The 17,261-nt window shown below is 40.2% G+C and overlaps 1 protein-coding gene across 3 annotated transcripts in view; it reads right to left on the bottom strand.

The window, feature by feature from the left end:
* Negr1 (neuronal growth regulator 1) overlaps positions 1-7,106 on the bottom strand; it is a 772,989-nt gene extending 765,883 nt beyond the window's left edge. For 2 of the 3 annotated variants that reach the window (XM_063258286.1, XM_013142948.3), the window contains exon 1: positions 6,739-7,106. In XM_063258286.1, coding sequence (XP_063114356.1) covers positions 6,739-6,914 — 176 coding nt within the window. In that variant the 5' untranslated portion in view covers positions 6,915-7,106. The remainder of the gene's footprint in view (positions 1-6,738) is intronic. The other variant, XM_003478817.4, reaches the window with a different exon arrangement.
* Between the last annotated feature and the right edge of the window lie 10,155 nt (positions 7,107-17,261).

Here is a 17,261-nt window from a genome sequence, read left to right as displayed (position 1 = left end):
CATATAAAATGTGTGAAACAGCTTAAAAACAGAATTTGATCCAATTTAAAATTTCCTTTAACAAAGGAAACAGACAGGTGATATGATTCCCCAAAGGAAAAGAATGGAGCAAAAGTTCTGATCTTTTTGCATACATGTAAAGATCTCTAGTGGTTTAGTAAAGCTTCCAGAAAGATGGGATGGCAGAGCTTAGGAAATTTTATTTTGCTCTCAATTTAGAAATCCTATGGAGTACATCACTGAAAGAAGTGCATTTTATCCATGATGATATGAAATTTACATTTTTTTCTGGCAAAGTTAAGGAGAAATACACTAACAATAGTTTGGATGGGGACTACTTGTTTGTCCTGGAGCCAGATACTAACATGAGTATTTCAGAAAATGGTTAGGGGAAGCCGGGGGAAGGTTGCTGGTCACTGAATTTTCTAATCCTTATGTAAAGGGATTAGTAGAAAAACACAATAACACTCGCATTTGAAGCTTCACATAGATTTGTGAAGTTCCTATAAATCTAAGTCATGTGAGGTCTATAATCTTTTAATTTAATCCATTTCAAAATAAGATATGATAGAAAAATGGTGTGATTTATAATTCAAAGATTCTATCTCTTTTAGAATCTAATCCCACACGAATCAAATACTTGATCTATAACCATTGTTACGTTCATATATTTCATAAGCAACCAGAAGCTTTGATTAGCTCCTCAGGTATTGGGCTGCCTAAAAGAAAGATCTCTAATTCCTATTGACTTCCACAAACAACACTGTAGGTGTCACCTTAGCAATGTGATTCCATATGGAGAAGTAGGGTTTAGTTCTAGTTCTCTTTGCTTCAGTTAAAAAAAAAAAAGTACAATGTTATCAAATCTTGTCATTACATTTCCCTCTACTACTTTATTTTCTACTCAAAAATTAAATAATGTTCTCCTAAATTTGTTTATTCAATTGTCCACGGGTTCAGTCTTTACACATTCCATTTATTACTCTTATCATAAGGTGGGTATTAAAAAAGAAACAATGTAGTCATCTTTCTTATTATATCCCTCTCCTGTTGCCAATTCTGTACTTGTCTCCTTTAGTATTTATTACCTCCAATGCTAGCAAAATAAAAATTATGGTACCGTGGTGAAACAGTCAGTCAAACATAATTAAAATCACTGAAACTATTACTTTTCACTGTATATCAATCAGAGTTCTCAAAGAAACACTTAAAACATTCTGAGTATTCAAAACAGATGATTTAATGTCAGAAATTTAGTATAAAAGGCATAGAATGGCTGAAAAGCCCAACAGGCCAGTGAGATAACCATAAGTTCAGTAACAGGAGCAAAACCTTACTGCGCCTAGATTGGAGGAATAAAACCATTACTAATTAAAGGACAATATATTATTTTTCAATGTTCTAGATGCATTTAATTTTGTCCAACCTTTTTAATTCTGAATAATTGAAAAGTCTATTTGTTTGTATAAATCTTTGTGCCCAAACATGCTCATAAGCTACTTACTTTAAATTGGTTGGTTTTACAATTAGATTAAATTAATTGCACAATACTTGATATCTAAGTGATTTAGACACATGGACACAGCTGGTCTTTGTCAGTGAGTTGTGTCCCAGTTGTCCAGGCCTCTCTGTCACCTTGCTATTCTGTGTTATCAAAGCTGGAAATGGTGCTACGAATCCCTCCAAGTCTTTCTCTATGTGGACCATCTTCACGCAGTTATTTGCAGGTGGAAGATAGTTTTGGGAGAAGGGAAATCAAGATGAAGTGAAAATCAAGAATATTTATCCTCCTTTTCTCTCTCATTTTAGGCAATGACCAGTAGCATTTTCAATTCCCACTGGTACATTTTTGTGTCAGATTCAAACTGAACACCAGCTCCGTGGTTTTACTGCCTTAATAATGGCTTTATATTAGCATACCAAGTAATATATGATTCTCATAAAGTAATTCCAAAAATCATGCCAGATAATGCTGTAGTACACTATTCCATTTTCTAGAACCTGTTTCTCCAAATTGACTCTTTATGACAATCTATTATCTCTTCCTTTTTAAAGAAGGAAACACAACCTCAGAATTTTACACATAGATGTGTAATGACACTATTTAATACATGCAGAGTTGTTTACATAATGCTAGATGTTCTAATTTGAAAATGCTTGTAGATTTGTACAGTTTATTTGGAATGTAAAACACATTGGTATGTAAGAATAACTCAATAGATTAAGGGAGACTTTCCAAAGATATTCTTAAAGTACAGCGCAAATAGATCTTTACTGCTATTGGTAATTCTGCATTCTGACACAAATCATTTCATTCATTAAAACCAATAGCATGCACTTCAAACCAATGCTAATTAGTGTTATCTCATCAGAGGACACAACATATGTATAAAGGCAGAGAAGAAATAAATACTTATATTTATTTATAAAAATACTTGCAAGACTTGTGAAGCTTCCAATGTAACAAAAGCTTCTAAAAGCCTCTCTTTTAGAAGATTCTAAATTTAAAAGCTACCCTATAAATGCCTATTTACCGTACAAATGCTCTACGAAGTAGGCAAAAGTCCTGCTCCTTACAGCAACGTCACAGTGAGCTATCACATGGCTTCCACTCAAGTCATTTGCATTAACATTGCAGAATTGTGTTCAGTTTTGCTAAAGTAAAAGACCATATCATATTTAAGACTAGAATCGCCCTTCTGTCTTTTGATTAAAGCATGACAAGCAGATAATAGGACATTTTGAATTCATCTCAGAAAGGTGGCTAAAGCTGTACAAAATTCACACAGAAGAGCTGAATGAGAAATAGATTGAAAAAATTAGCTTAAAAATGACATGTGTTTAACAAATATGCAGGGGCAGGGAGAATGTAAATGAGAATGTTCAAAGAGTTATTTCACAAGAATATTGAGTATCTTTGACCTGTTTACATGCTGAGTTAGCTAATGTAGTAAGAATGAAAACAATAAATTGACATGAAAGTCATCACAAAATTATAATTTAAAAAAAATCATCTGAAAGAACAGTGTTTGGCTTGATTATCCAAGTCTACAAACATTGGGCCTTAAGAAGACCAGTGTGTTATAGCATCTCTGGCTCTGTGGTCTGCCACCTGGTGAAACAATTCCTCAAGTCTTCTAGGTGCCATAACATGCAACTTAAAGAAGAGAATAGTTTTTCAGATTCAGATTAATATAGTGTATTAGCGATAAAATACCATAGGTACTAATGGTAGTAGCAATCAACTATATTTAGTAAATTAGTGCAACCCAAAAGTTTATCTTTATAGAAAATTCCATTGTAGTTTTAGGCGTTTATGTATTGAAATGGACAATTTAGTTAAGGGAAGTATTAAAAGTTACTATACTGAGTAGGTATATCATTAAATAGCTTCTCAAGAAGGTCCAAATATTTCAAGTTTATCCTTCTGAGAAATAGCAGTGAATAGTATTATTCACTGACCTTCAAAACCAAAGCTAAAATGCTAGAGATGTTAAAATTACTAGTTGGGATTTATTTAAAAATAAACTAAACATATATTATTTACAAAATCATATGGTTCATGGGTAACAGAATGATTTTGTCTTCAGAATCCAGCGCCAATTGAGGAAAACTTTTGTTGCGGGTTGCTTTCAATATCTTTCCTAAAAACAGATATGTTGGCACTCAGGGGATAGCAATGTGTCATCTGACCTGACCTTTAGACGTCTGTCTCACTAATGTAACCACAAGCGAAGAAGTCACTGGCTCGCGTGGTTGCACAGGTAGGCCTTTTGCACTTAAAGTTATTTGATAACTATTATGACTTTGTTGGTTTTCCTTAGGCATTTTGAGGAATATGTTACAACAAAAAATAGAATATATTGAGCTTGATAAATGATATTTAATTGTGCTAAGTGTTCTCTAAAGCACCTAATTCTTGTTTGTGTATCGATGAATAGGTGGCGGATGTTCATGGTGTAGGCATATGTTTTGTTTTCTATTAAATTAGAAAATATCAGGCCAGGGGTTTAGCTCAGCAGCTTAAGTGCCTGCCTTAAAAGAGCAAGTTTGGTTGTTCGATCCCTGGTGCCAAAAATAAATAAACAAATTAGAAAATATAATCAGTTATGACTGTAACTATGTAGATAAAAATGCGTGACTTTATGCTTGATGAAAGGTATGTCACTGAGTTTTTTACATTCTGTGAATCTCTAAGCCTTCTCTGTATCAATCCATAAACAAAGCAAACACTAGATGCAGGAGATGCCAAGAAAAATAACTGTTACTACTAAATATTTTTTAATGGATGGAGAATTTCTTGTAAAAATGCTAAATTATATCTAAAACTATGGCCAATGTAAAATGTTCAACAGCTCAACAGTCCCAAAGACTTATAAAATTAATGTAAGAAAACTGGAGTAAAAAGTAATGCAAACACAATTTTTGATTCATATATAACAAAAAGGTGTTTATTTTTAATTAAATGTCTAAAAAAGAAAAAAAATTCCCAATTGGTTAGGAGCATCACTGAGAAGAGAAAATCTATTCTTTTTTGGAAGTTTCAAAATTAAAAAATTACCTAAATTCAGATGGTACAAATCTCTGGATGTGGCAAATAAATGGATAGTAACCAAGGACCACATCAAACCAACAGCGTCTTCGTGACAGTGCCTCCACAGTGCAGCAAAGTATTACTTTCCCACTGAAAGCAATGATTGAGTTAAATATATGTCTCCTGGAAACAGACGGTGCGTAGAGCTATTTTAATTAACCATACTGTTTATTACAGTGTTCACTGGGTAACAGAATGCCAGGATATATCGTGAAAAGATCAGCAATCTACCAAACCCTTGCAAATGATACATCTCAGTACACATGCAGTCCAAACCTTATATGGCAAATCCCGTGATATGGAAGGTAGTATTTTTTATTAACATTGCTATCCAAACTTCTATAGGAAACTTAATATAAAGAGTAAACATAGGTTTAATTTACATCCCTTATATGACAAAGGGCTCATCAGTACTACCAACAATGAAAACTTATTTTACTGTCTTATGAAACACATTTGTTACTTTCCTATCACGGTTGTTTTCATAACAAAGAAGACATTATTTAAAACATACAGGATTAGTATGCATTTGAAATTATGATAGTATTTTATGTAAATTTGGGCTCATAAGGATGTTTCCCATTGTAAGAGTCTCATACACCACGCTCACACGATTAAATTTAAAATATTGCATGATTCAAGCACCCTCTTTCAGGTTAGGTATAACAGGTACACTCGCTTCCTGTAATCTGCACTTCTAAGTCAACCACCACCCAGTGGAGAAAAAGCAAATCTTTCTGGAGGATTTGAGGTTGTAAGGCAGCCGGGATGTTGGAGCAGAGAAAAAATGAAGGAGTAAGGCTGTTAGGTTTGTTTAGAGCTGAGTACTGTTGATTATCACTTTGTATTTTCACTAGAGGAAAAAAAAAATGTTTCTAGAAGCTCACTGTGCAGTTGCTTAGAGGTAAAGCCAGGCTGGGAGATTTGCTAAGGACCACACATTTCAGTGTTTAGGCTTGGAGAGAGAAGGGGAAAACAGGAGGAAGATTGGAAAGAAGTAGAACTGAAAACAGAAAGGAAGAAAGGAAGGAAGGAAGGAAGGAAGGAAGGAAGGAAGGAAGGAAGGAAGGAAAGATGAATGGGTGGATTGCAAGAGTATGGGACCAGAGGCTCTAGAGGAAGGAGAGAGAGAGGACTCAGGGAGGAAGAGAGAGAGAGAGAGAGAGAGAGAGAGAGAGAGAGAGAGAGAGAGAGAGAGAGAGGCTCAGAGGCTCAGTGTGTACACATGTGTGAGTGACAGTGACAGCGTGTGGAGCCCAGCAGTGGAGCCTTTGAAAGAGTGACAGAACCCGAACGTGAAAGCTGCTGCTGCCGCGTGGAGGTGCCTGTGGCCGTGCGCGAGCCGCCGGAGGGAGCGCGTTTATAAAACCAGTTTCTGGAGGGGGAGAGAGAGAAGAGCCCTGAGGGGGGCTCAGGAACAGGCTTGTGGGTGTGATCCAGATGAGCAAGAGCTCGGGGACAGGAACAGGCACTCGGGAGTCTGGGAGGGGAAGAGGCAGAGAATAAGGACTTTGAGGAAGGCATCAGGGACAGGGAAGCAGCAAGGGAGTCAGAAGAGTGGATGGGATGAGAGTGGTGGAGACGGAAAGGAAGAAATCAGAGAAGAAAAGCAATAAAAATACCAAAGACATGATGCAATGGAGGGAAAAAAGCAAAAAGGGAGAGAGAAAATGAAAAAATGACAGAAAAGCAGAGAGAGGAGGGAGAAAGCAGCTAAAAGCAAAGAAGGAACAGTGAGGCGAAGCAGCACAAAGTGTCCACGCGAGGGGGAAAATAAACACCGAGCAGTTTGCAAAAGTGGCTCGGTGCTCCCGTGTGATCGAGAGGCATCTGATAAACTTGCCACGCTCTGTCTCCAAGCAGCCCCTGACCCTCACACGGCCGCCGTGGGCACCGAGTTTGCAAGTGGCACCTCTCCCTTCTGCTATGCCCACCCCGCACTCTTCCCGGGTTGAGGCGGAGGTGTCGGGGGCGAACTGGTCCCCCGCTGCCTGCAAAGGGGTCTCCTCAGAGCGAGCACGCTGCCCGGCTCTGAGGAAGCCAGAGAGAGTGGCGAGAAGCGAGCCAGACAGACAAACAGAGAGAGGGACAGACGGACAGAAGAGGGAGACAAGTAGGACAAGCACGCCGTTCGTTCTTCCTACCTAAGCACCGCCGTGTCCCCTTTTCGGACCATCATGTTGTCCACGGACGCCCAGGGGAAGTCCACGCTCTGTCCGGCCGGGAGGCAGGAGGGCAGCAGGCAGCAGAGGCTGAGCAGCACCGCCGCCAGCCACTGGTTCGAGCAACAAGCGCCCTGGACCAAGAGCATCATGTCCATCCTGCTCGGGCCGCGCTCTCCGCTGCTCTCGGCTCGGCGCCCCCACCCCCCGGAGCTGGCGAGGCTTCCCGGGAGCCAGGCGTCGCGTCACAGGATTTTTTTTTTTCAGGAGTGGGTGGGTGGGTTTCTTTCCTTTCTTTCTTCCCCCCTCCTACTTGTTGGGTGTTGTTTCTCCCTTATTTTTTCCCTCCTCCTCCTCCACCTCCTCCTCCTCCTTCTTCTCCTCCTCCTCTTGGCTTTCCCTCCCTCCCTCCCCTCCCACCCCCTTGGCACAGTGCTGCACCTCCTCTAGCTGCCGGGGCCGCGTCCCGAGTGTGCGTGTCTAGGCTCGGGCGGCTCGCACACCATCTAGCGAGGAGGCGAGCGCGCCCGCCGGCGGGAGAGGGCGGAGCGCGGCTGCGATCGCGGCGGCTAGAGCTGCAGGAGCTGCGGGAGCAGCGCGGGGCGCAGCGGCAGCCCCGGCCCCCGGGCTCGCGCGCGTTGCCAGGCGGCCGTTTCCCTGGCAACCCCGCCCGGGGATGCAGGATGGAGCCGGGAGGGGGGAAACAAGAAGGAAAAGAAAAAAAAGCGAGAGAGGCTGAGAGAGAAAGAATGCAAAAATAAATAAATAAATAGGGGAGAGAATGACAAAAGCAATAATAATAATAATTATTATAATTCGGAGAGATGTACCCAGGTATTCAAATGGGGCAGTCCCAGAGATGCACCCTACACCGCCGATTTCCCTCCAGGTCTCAGGGAAGGGGGACGCCTTTGCAGCCCAAGTCCAGGGTCGGGCTGAGGAAACATAGCCAGGGGCCTTCTCTGTCCTTGCCCTCCGCACCGCTGCACCCTAAGTTTAAAGTCCTCCAAGTTGCAGCGGTCGCCACCGAGACGCCACAGACTGGAGTTGCATTATTAGCTACTGTGTTGCTTGTGCATCTCGCCCGAGTGGTCGCGCTGCAGTTAACAAGCTGCCAACTAGTTCTCTTATTTTTACGTTGCATTTACTTAATGATTTATTTTCCCCATTTTCGGGAAGAGGGAGTGAAAAAGGTGAAGGGCAGGGGCTGGTGGGACTCGAAGAGGTGCCAGGCCTTATGGGGCAGCGGCTGGCTTGTGGGTTCGATCGCCTTGGTGTACCCCGAAGTGCGAGCCAGCGCGCGCGCGTACACGGTCAGTGCGCAGCGCGGGTGCGCGCCGTGTGGAGAGCAGGGTGCGCGCAGTGCGCGCGGGGTGCGCGCGAGGCGCAGGCGCGCTGCGGGGCTCGGCCCGGTCCTGCCCGGCTGCGGAGTCGGAAAGGAACTGCACTGCAATCAAGGGTTTTAATTGTGCAACTCGAGCCAGGCCATCCGTTATGTAAGAGGCAGTTTAACCCGTGGGCGCCTATCGGGCGGAGCGATCGGCGCCTCCTAAGCCAGGCTGGGCAGAGTCTCGGGTGGAACGAGTCGCAGGACTCACTTAACCCGCTCGGAACCGTGGTGAGCTGCGGCCCCGGCCATCCGCGCTGCAGTCCCCTCGCCAGCCGCTGTCCTGGCCCAAAACAGCCAAAGCAAAGAGAGTGTTAGGATGGGGGCTTCCTGTATTCTCTCTCTCTCTCTCTCTCTCTCTCTCTCTCTCTCTCTCTCTCTCTCTCTCTCTCTCTCTCTCTCCCTCTCTGTTTCTCCAATCTCTGTTTCTTCTCAACTCAGTAGTTTCTGATTCAATACGCTTTAGCCATTCCGGGCCATTTACAAATCAATGCGAACCGGGGCGGGAGTCTGTAGTACTTATGCCAATCAATCTCTTTCGCTGGAGGAGTTTGGGCAGCGGAACGCGGGAGTGAAAGAGAGAAACAAGGAAGGACGCGGAAACCAGCCCGCGATCTGCTGCAGTCTTCTCCGCTCTGTCGCCTCGCCCGCGTTGGGAGAGTCTTAACCCTGGACCCAGTCTTGCCTTTAGCAGATGAATAAAGCGAAACCCTGCACAACCCGCCGGGTTTTCGCTGAGGCCGCTGTGGTCCCTGGGCTCAGCCACCCCAGCAGCAAGCTCTGCAGGGGTCCCCTTCCCGCCTCTCCCCAGCCGGAGCTCGCGGTCTGCACAAGGTGGGATGGGAATCGTTTGGCTCAGTGGCTGCGGCTCTCGGTTTTTATCGCTAGGCTTGAGGGTGTGTGGGGACAGGGAAAGATTCCGATCACCTATGACCACCCGGACGCACAGACTGATCCAAAGCCCCCTCTAACCAGCACCGCCTCCCCGCCCAGCTTAGGCTCCGCAAAACAGGAACCGCGCTGCAGGCTGCAGGCTGCAGGCTATGGGACCAGGCACAATCCTCCCAACCGCTGGGAAATGCAAAGCGCGCTGTAGTATTCAGCCTCGTTTTGAAACATCAATAAAATGTTAGTCATTTGCGGATGCATGAAAACAGTTTCTATACCGTCTGGGGTGCAAGGGAAATAATCGTCAAATGCCAGACTCGCTAATACTGACGCCAGATTCCTAGGTAACGCGGGCATCTCCTTAGCTGCATATCCCCTGCTTCCGTGGCTCCCCAATGGAAGAAGATTAAAATTATCTAGGGCAGAGAAGGGATTAAAAGAGCGACAGGTCACGTCCATGTGCAAAGCCGTGCGGCATTATTTGGTATTTTCGCTGGAGATGAACTAGATCCCAGGCCAGACGAGGGGGCGCGACAGCTTCCAGCACTATGCCTGGCTGAGTGCTGTTGGATGCGGGGGTAAAGATGCCAGAGTTTTGTTGTGCGATCTATGAAACTGCAAGACTGCTGGTTCCCGGAGGTCTGACATTTTCAGGAGTCCACACCAGAGCGGAGAGGGGAGGAAAGAGGAGGGGCTTCTAGGGCCAAGTAACAGGCTCTGCCTCTGTTTTAATAGTACAAAAATCCTTTGGGCTTGGGAAGGGAACCCTGAGCCACTTCTATTTAAAGGCAAAGGGGTTCTGTACCTTATTTTCACGTTGTCAGCTGCTGGTGTCTGATCAGAAGTCACTGAACGCTCACAGAACTCATCCAAAGCAAGCACTGAGTAGGTGTGGTTACAGATGTGTGGACCATTGGAAACATTATTTACAGATTCCTGGCTGTTGGTACTTAACATGAGTGCAAGAATGTGGGGTGGATGCTCCTTCCACCATGTGTACTTCTCCTGTCCTCTGGCTAGAGAGAAAAAATGCTTCAAAGCTTTTCAGGACCTTCTATGCCTTCAACCTGAGATATCTATAGATATATCTATATGGCATATATTTATACATATGTGGATTGTACAGGGTTTTCAATATTTGCATTTGAGGTCCTACAATTCTTCCGAACTGAGTCATAAATTCTAGAATTCTTGGTTGCTTTTGAGCAAAAGCCATAATAAAAAAAGAAAGAAAGAAGCCCTCCTAATATGGAGAATAGGTTACAGTATTGCTTTAAACTTTTTAGATGGTGAAGACTGTTTTGAATGTCATGGGGAGGCATCCTTGGTCAGGATTTTCAGAAACTGATATTAGGATTAATTCTTTTAAAATCACTTGCTTTATTTTATTTGAAAAAATACAATAACCACTAAGGAGCTAGTTTGGAAGAAGGGTAGAGACTGATTAAGATGGTTGATTATTCTATTATCAAAATTTCCTCTCTTTTATGCCTTGTGACCTGTATTTTGAATCACTCCAATGTTAAAAAGAATATTATAAAGTTTCTTTATTTAATGAGCCCTTTAAAAAAATTTAGTGGTGTAAAGGATATTGCTGTTATGGAAGACAATAGAATATACATTGACCTGTGATTTAGATCATGAGTAAAGTTACTTTCATCTTTCATGTTATTATCCCTGTCTAGACATGAGAAGTTTTAGGCAAAGCAGTACCAGAAACCTAACTGAAAGTGATACTGTAATTCCTGAAGGAGTCAGTTGGAGGCTCCAGCCACAGAATGTATAAATAATAGTACAAACCCATCTGTAATTGATCTGCAATTTGAGTAGAACTGACCTACACTCACAGCACCTTCTCAGCTACAACTGAATGGTACTGATGGTTTTCAAATCAGTGTGAGATGTGCAGAACCCTGGAAATTTCTTGCAGGTTTTCTCAACCTAGACTCATTTCAACGGAGTTGGCCAGGTAATCATAGCTGGGACCCTCTTGTGCCTTGGGTAACAGTTAACATCATCCCCAGCTCTACCCACCAGAAGCTAGCAGTAACAGCAGAGGGCAGTAGTTGTGGCAGCCAACATCTCTCTGGGCATTTCCAAATGTCTTGTGTGTAGGGGGTAATGAATCACAGCAATTTAAGAAATCTTCCATGAAAGGTATATTTCAAAAATACATACTGTCTCCTCTTTTTCAAAGAAAACATTGGAGCAGATTTATAGTTAAACATACCTATGTGATATGGGGAGTTACAAAATTCACTCTTCATGTGTTCAGGGTCTTTACCTAAGGGAGGGTCCCTTATGTAAAATTAGCATTGATGGAATGAATTAAATGATGGATCATGACAAAATATCGTCCTGTGGTTTTCATCTCTGTACTGTAGAAGAATTGCTCAGACACCATGACTGTTACCATGCTTCTATACACTTGGCATGCATTGTTTGTGACTTTAACTGTTGTAAAGGAAAGAAGTATGTTTGTAGGCTTTGTTTGAGAACTGGGTTACGCAGTCTACCGGCAAAGCTCTTGAAGCCACTTCCATTGAATGACCCTGAAAATTCCATCTAAGTATTTAAAAAAGAAAGAGAAATCTTACAAGAAATTGAGAGTAGCAATCTTTTCTAAAGCAGTGAGAGTTTTATTCTTTTTTCTTATAATAAATACAGTATTATTATTGCTTTTGTTATTTTTTCAGGGCTTCAAAAAAAGTACTTTTTAAAAAAATTTCTAAGGCTTTTGGAAGCCAAGTGCATCTATAAAAAACTAAACATTGAATTTGGTATTTTCCAATGGACTCTTAGGAATGTAAAATCTCATTTCCCAAAAGAAATATTTTATTTCTTTTTAATCTCATCTCCTAAAATATTCTGATTTTTAGTACAGATATTTTCAGAATCTGTTATGTGTTAATTTTGTCTTATCTTTTTTCTAGAATTTATATGTTTATGTGTGTATAGAAAACAACATTACATTATTATGTAAACTTAGAAGTCATCTTGAAAAGAATTACTAATTTTTATGTGGAGAAAAAAATCTTTACTAGCAATACAGTTTTCATAGAATAATATGAAAACATGCCTGTAAATAAAAATTCTAAGCAGAAAAGACCTAAAGCCATTCTATTCTGTGACTACTTCGGGCAAGCATCTGACTTTTTATGGTTACATTATTTTTTAACTTATGCTAGGCATAAGAAAATGCATAGTAAGGTAAATAATTGGCTTTTCTTAAGCTTACTATGAATCACTAGATCTGAAGTGATTTTAAAGAAATGTATCAAATACTTTTCCAAACAGCTGCCAATGCTCATGACTTTTTGAAATTTTTGTTCTAAAATATAACCGTCATAAAAACAAACTTTCACAAAAGTGAATAAAATATAAAAGCCCAGATTAGAGAATTAATTTTAAGAATTTAATATTGATTTAGTTTTATCTAGTTTAAGAAAGAAAAAAACCCTACAAGCCCACCAAAAATCCCCCACAAACCCTTTTTTAATCACAATCTTATTTTTCCCCTTTGAAATTAATCACTATAATTATTTCATGGTCACTATTTTATATTTCTTTATATTTCTCCTCTTTGTTTTATGTGTCTTTGAGATAATAGCTTGGTTTTACATGTGTTTATGCAAAACAGCTTCATATCATATAATATGTAATTATGCAGTATTTGTTTTTCTGTCCATCCTCTTATGCTGCACATTATATGTTAGGATTTCTCCACACAATTGTGCAGCTGTTGTTTCTTTATTGTTGTATCTATGTCGCATTTCACAGTGTGACTTTACAGTTATGTATTTATTCATTATATTGTTGGCAGACAGTCATATTCTGTATTGTCTATCATAGACAGTGATGCTATCAACACTCTTGAGTATCAATGTTAACAACTACCCTCGTTTGGCATACAGTCATATGATATATAATTATATATCTATATGAATATAAAAATGTTTCTGTATTTAATAATACATATGCTATATATACATATATAGTTTTACATCATTTAATTATGGGAATATTCTGAGAAATGTATTTTAAGTGATTTTGTTGTTATGCAAACATCATAGACTATACTTACGCCAATCTAAGTGGTATTAAACCACCAAGCACCTAGGTTACCATGTATAGTCTACTGTATCTAGGCTGCAACTTTAAATAACACAGGACTATATCAAATACTATAAGCAATTTTAAAATAATTGTAAATGTTTTTTATACGTAAACATACTGAAGCAAAGAAATGCCATGCTAAAACTACACAGTGAAAGATAAAGCTACTACAACATTGGAGAATGTCAATCACTCACAGTGGACCTGCCAAGACTGGAAATTGCTCTGTGTAAGTCTATGCTTATGACTGTGAAGTACTGAGAGGCTTATAAAAAATACATATTTAGGTTTCACTAAATTTATAACTTTTCTTTATCCAGTAGTAAATTAATCTTAGCTTACTTTAAGATTTTTTGCTTTATAAACTTTTAGCTATTTTCTTATTTTTTGACTCTGGTGATATCATCTAGCCTTAAACATGCTGTATAGTTCTACAAAATTATTTTCCTTGTACCCTTGCTTTATAACTTTTTTCTGTCACAAAATGTTTTATTTTTTGCTTTTAAAAGTTTTATTAGCTGGGCATTGTGGCTCACTCCCCAGCAACCAGGAGGCTGAGGCAGGAGAGTCATTGCAAATTTGAGACCATCCTGGGCTACAGAGTGAACTCAAGGCCAGCCAGAATGGCATAGTGAGACCCTGTCTCAAAAAGACAAACAATCAAACAATTTTGTTAAAAGCTGAGGTATGAGCACACACATTGCTCTAGTTTACTTAGAAACAAGCTCTTCGATCTCACTGGTTTCCATTCTCACACCCTGTTGCACTGGAAGTTTACCAGGGACAGTCACATGCATTGTGCTGACATGTACCATGAAAATGATACCTTTTTCTCGAAAACCTCAGGAAGGACCTTCCTAAAGCTCTGCTTGAGGAGGAAGTGTCATTCTTTTTATAGTTAGTCCATGGTGGCTTTCTTGGTTTCTTTCTTTCTTCATATTCACTTAGAAGTAAATTGTACACATTCTATATATCATGGTTTATGTCTGTGGCCCCCAGGCCTCATGAGTTTGCATTGTGCATTTGTGATTGGTTCATTGTCTAGTGCTTGGATTGATGGTGTCAGTGCTCCACCCACATAGGGGTGGAGCCAGGATGTGATGTAATGGCAGGAAGAAGGTGTGTCTTGATCTTTGCTGGTTCCTGCTTGCTGTTTGCAGCAGCCATGAACTGCGGCCCAGCCATGCCCGCCTGTCTTGGAGCCAACTGACTGTGGACTGAAACCTCCAAAAACTGTAAGAAATAAACCTTTCCTTTCCCAACTTGGGCTGCAGGTATTTTGTCTCAGCAACAAGTAAAAAGTAACTAAGATACTATATTAATGAAAACCTTTGGCATGAGGTCCACTTGGCCAGTTTGTAAACAGATTTTTGAAGTTGCAAAAATTTCTGCTAAACCTTTCACTGAGAATTTTGTATATTATTCCTTTTCTTCTCCTGAAATTTCCTTTTCTCTTGTCTCTTCTTCAGCTATGAACTGTTCTATGTCAACAATTCCTTATTAGGCAGTTCGTCTGGAGCCACCTGTATAATCTCCTAGATGCCTTCTTCACCCATGACTAGATGTAAACGGTTTTTCATTGCACTACAGACATGTTGATTTTTGCATCCTTTGCACTTCAGGTAAATCCTCCAAAGTCAAACAGATCTCTGGCACATGCTGTCCATACACCCTTTGATATAGCATCAGCCTAAACTTAAGAAAAGTTATTGATGCTGTCAGAAAGGTCACAGTGCTTCTAGATTAGCATCAGTTCATTGTTACTGGGCAATCTCCTCAGTCATAGCACTAGACTGGACAAAGGTCCTTCTAAAGTAGACAGCTTTAAAAACTTCTAGCCTTCCAAACTCCTTGATGCATTGGTTGGGTCAAAGATGTCATCTTCTAAGTGATAAATACTACTTTGATGTTGGGATCAAGATCACCACATAATGGATGAAATGTGTGAGCATCATCAACAAAAAGCAAAATCTTTTGTTTTTGTTGTATTTTTAAGACAGTGTTTCAGGCTGGATTTGAACTCACCATGTAGCTCAGGCTGACTGCAAATTCCTGGCAATCTGCCTGCATCAGCCTCTCCAGTGGTAGGATTACAGGTGTGAGCCATCACACAATTAGAGGAGCTGAGTCTTCCACAACTTAATTTGCTGCTGCACTATACTGTGAGAATATGCATAGCCATGTGTTGAAAACCCTGAGGCCATCTCTGGGCCAGAGAAAAAGGTTTTTATTTCTAGTCTGCATGCTGTCCTCAGTCAAGACTGTTATATTGTCCTTAATACCCTTCAAACCTGACATTGTCTCGGCCTCCCTCTAAATGAAAATATCTCCATTCTTTCATTTCCAGGATGGGGAAGTTTCATCCATATTGAAGATTTATTCTGGCAAGTCATTTTCCTCAACAACCAGCTTATCATTTTCAAGTTTCCAAAACAGTTACAGGTGGCATCACATCAGCAATTTCAGATTCCTCACTTAATTTCATGTTGTGTCCTTGTGATGAATGAAATTTTTGCACCATTTAAACCACCCCGACTAACACTGCATTCTGCACTGTAGTCGGGTCCTGCCTTTGATTTCAGCATCAAAACAAAATTTCACATTGGCTCTGATCATTATGGTGCTAAGAGGTATATTCTTATGTGTCTCGTGTTGAATCCATCTCAGTAGAAATTTCTCTATGCCTGATACAGGCTTTTCCAAAATTTTTGATCATTTCATTGCTTTCCATGAAGCATGTTCTTTAACATCTTCCACCTTTTATTCTTCTTCTTCAAGATGGTGGCTGAGGTCAAATCATTGGCAAGCAGTAACCTTCACTGGTTTTCTATCTTCATTACCCTTCATTATTTTCATTCTGTGTCCAGGTCAATGGCTCTGTAAAGCTTCTCATGGGCAACAATTACAACAAACACCTTATTTACAGAGGCCAGGGTGAACAAAATAACACAACAGAAACGATATGAGCAAGAGACACAATTAACACAAGACATATGAGGCTGCTGTTTGCATAACGTGGTGCACTATTTTACAGCAAACACTTTTATAAATAGAGTACACTGGACTGATAAAAAGTGTACCAGAGAAGTACATAAACCAGAGATATTGGGCTGAGGATTTAGCTCAGCGGCATAAGTGCCTGCCTTATAAGCGCATTTGAGTTTGTCCCCGGTACCAATAAAAAAAAAATAAAAATAAACCAGGGACATACTCGATCATGTCACTGTTGTATATTATGTACTTTACATAATTGTGCATCATACTTTCATGTTACTCATGACACAATAGGTTCACTGATACCAGCACCACTGTTCAGTGTTAACATGGCCATGACGTCAGGAGGTAGTAGGAATCCTTTATAGCCTTATGGGACCACCAAGCTGTATGCAGTTTATCAATGACCAAAACAACTTTATGAAGTACAGGTTTGGAGAATAGTGATTGTAAGAAACAATCCCTTGTGGTTGTGAAAGTTAGCAAGTACAACATCAAAATAGTGGCATGGTAGACTACAGACACAGATAAAAGTGGATATTATAGCTAGAATATGAGGTCACTCTAATAGCACAACTTTTTTTTTTTTTTTTTTTTTTTTTTTTTTTTTTTTCCTGAGAGAACCTTAGTATGTTTTTCTCTTAAGGTCTACAACTGATGAAATAAACTCTGCCCATAGTAATTTGCTTTACTCAGTGTCTAAAGACTTAAAATTTTAAACCTGTCTAAAAGAATAACCTTTCCTGCAATATCCAGACTGATGTTTGACCCAAGACCTGAGTACCAAGGTTTAAATTGATTCATAAAATAATCATTGCATTGGCTTACTTACAGTTCACTTATATGTTTATGAGTAGTCCTTTTCCATTTCAGTTTAAATTTTAAAAATTACTATCATCAAACTTTTGCAGTCCTTAGACTCAACCTTTTGAAACTGAAATAACTTTCAGGTCAATGATCAGCTATAAATTCTGTTGGTATGTAGAATCGAACACATAATATTTTATTCTTTTTTAGGCTTTATTCCCTTTAAATATTATTGGATGAAGAACAAAAAAATTGCTTGTAGTATTGGTGGAAATATGTTGGGTTTCTTTTAAACACAGGACTCTAAACATTT

The sequence above is a fragment of the Cavia porcellus genome, unplaced genomic scaffold (assembly GCF_034190915.1).
Source record: "Cavia porcellus strain 051 isolate PalLab524CR breed Dunkin Hartley unplaced genomic scaffold, mCavPor4.1 scaffold_1, whole genome shotgun sequence".
Lineage (NCBI taxonomy): Eukaryota > Metazoa > Chordata > Mammalia > Rodentia > Caviidae > Cavia > Cavia porcellus.
Note: the sequence above shows the minus strand (reverse complement) of the source record. Positions and strands in the feature narration are given on the sequence as shown.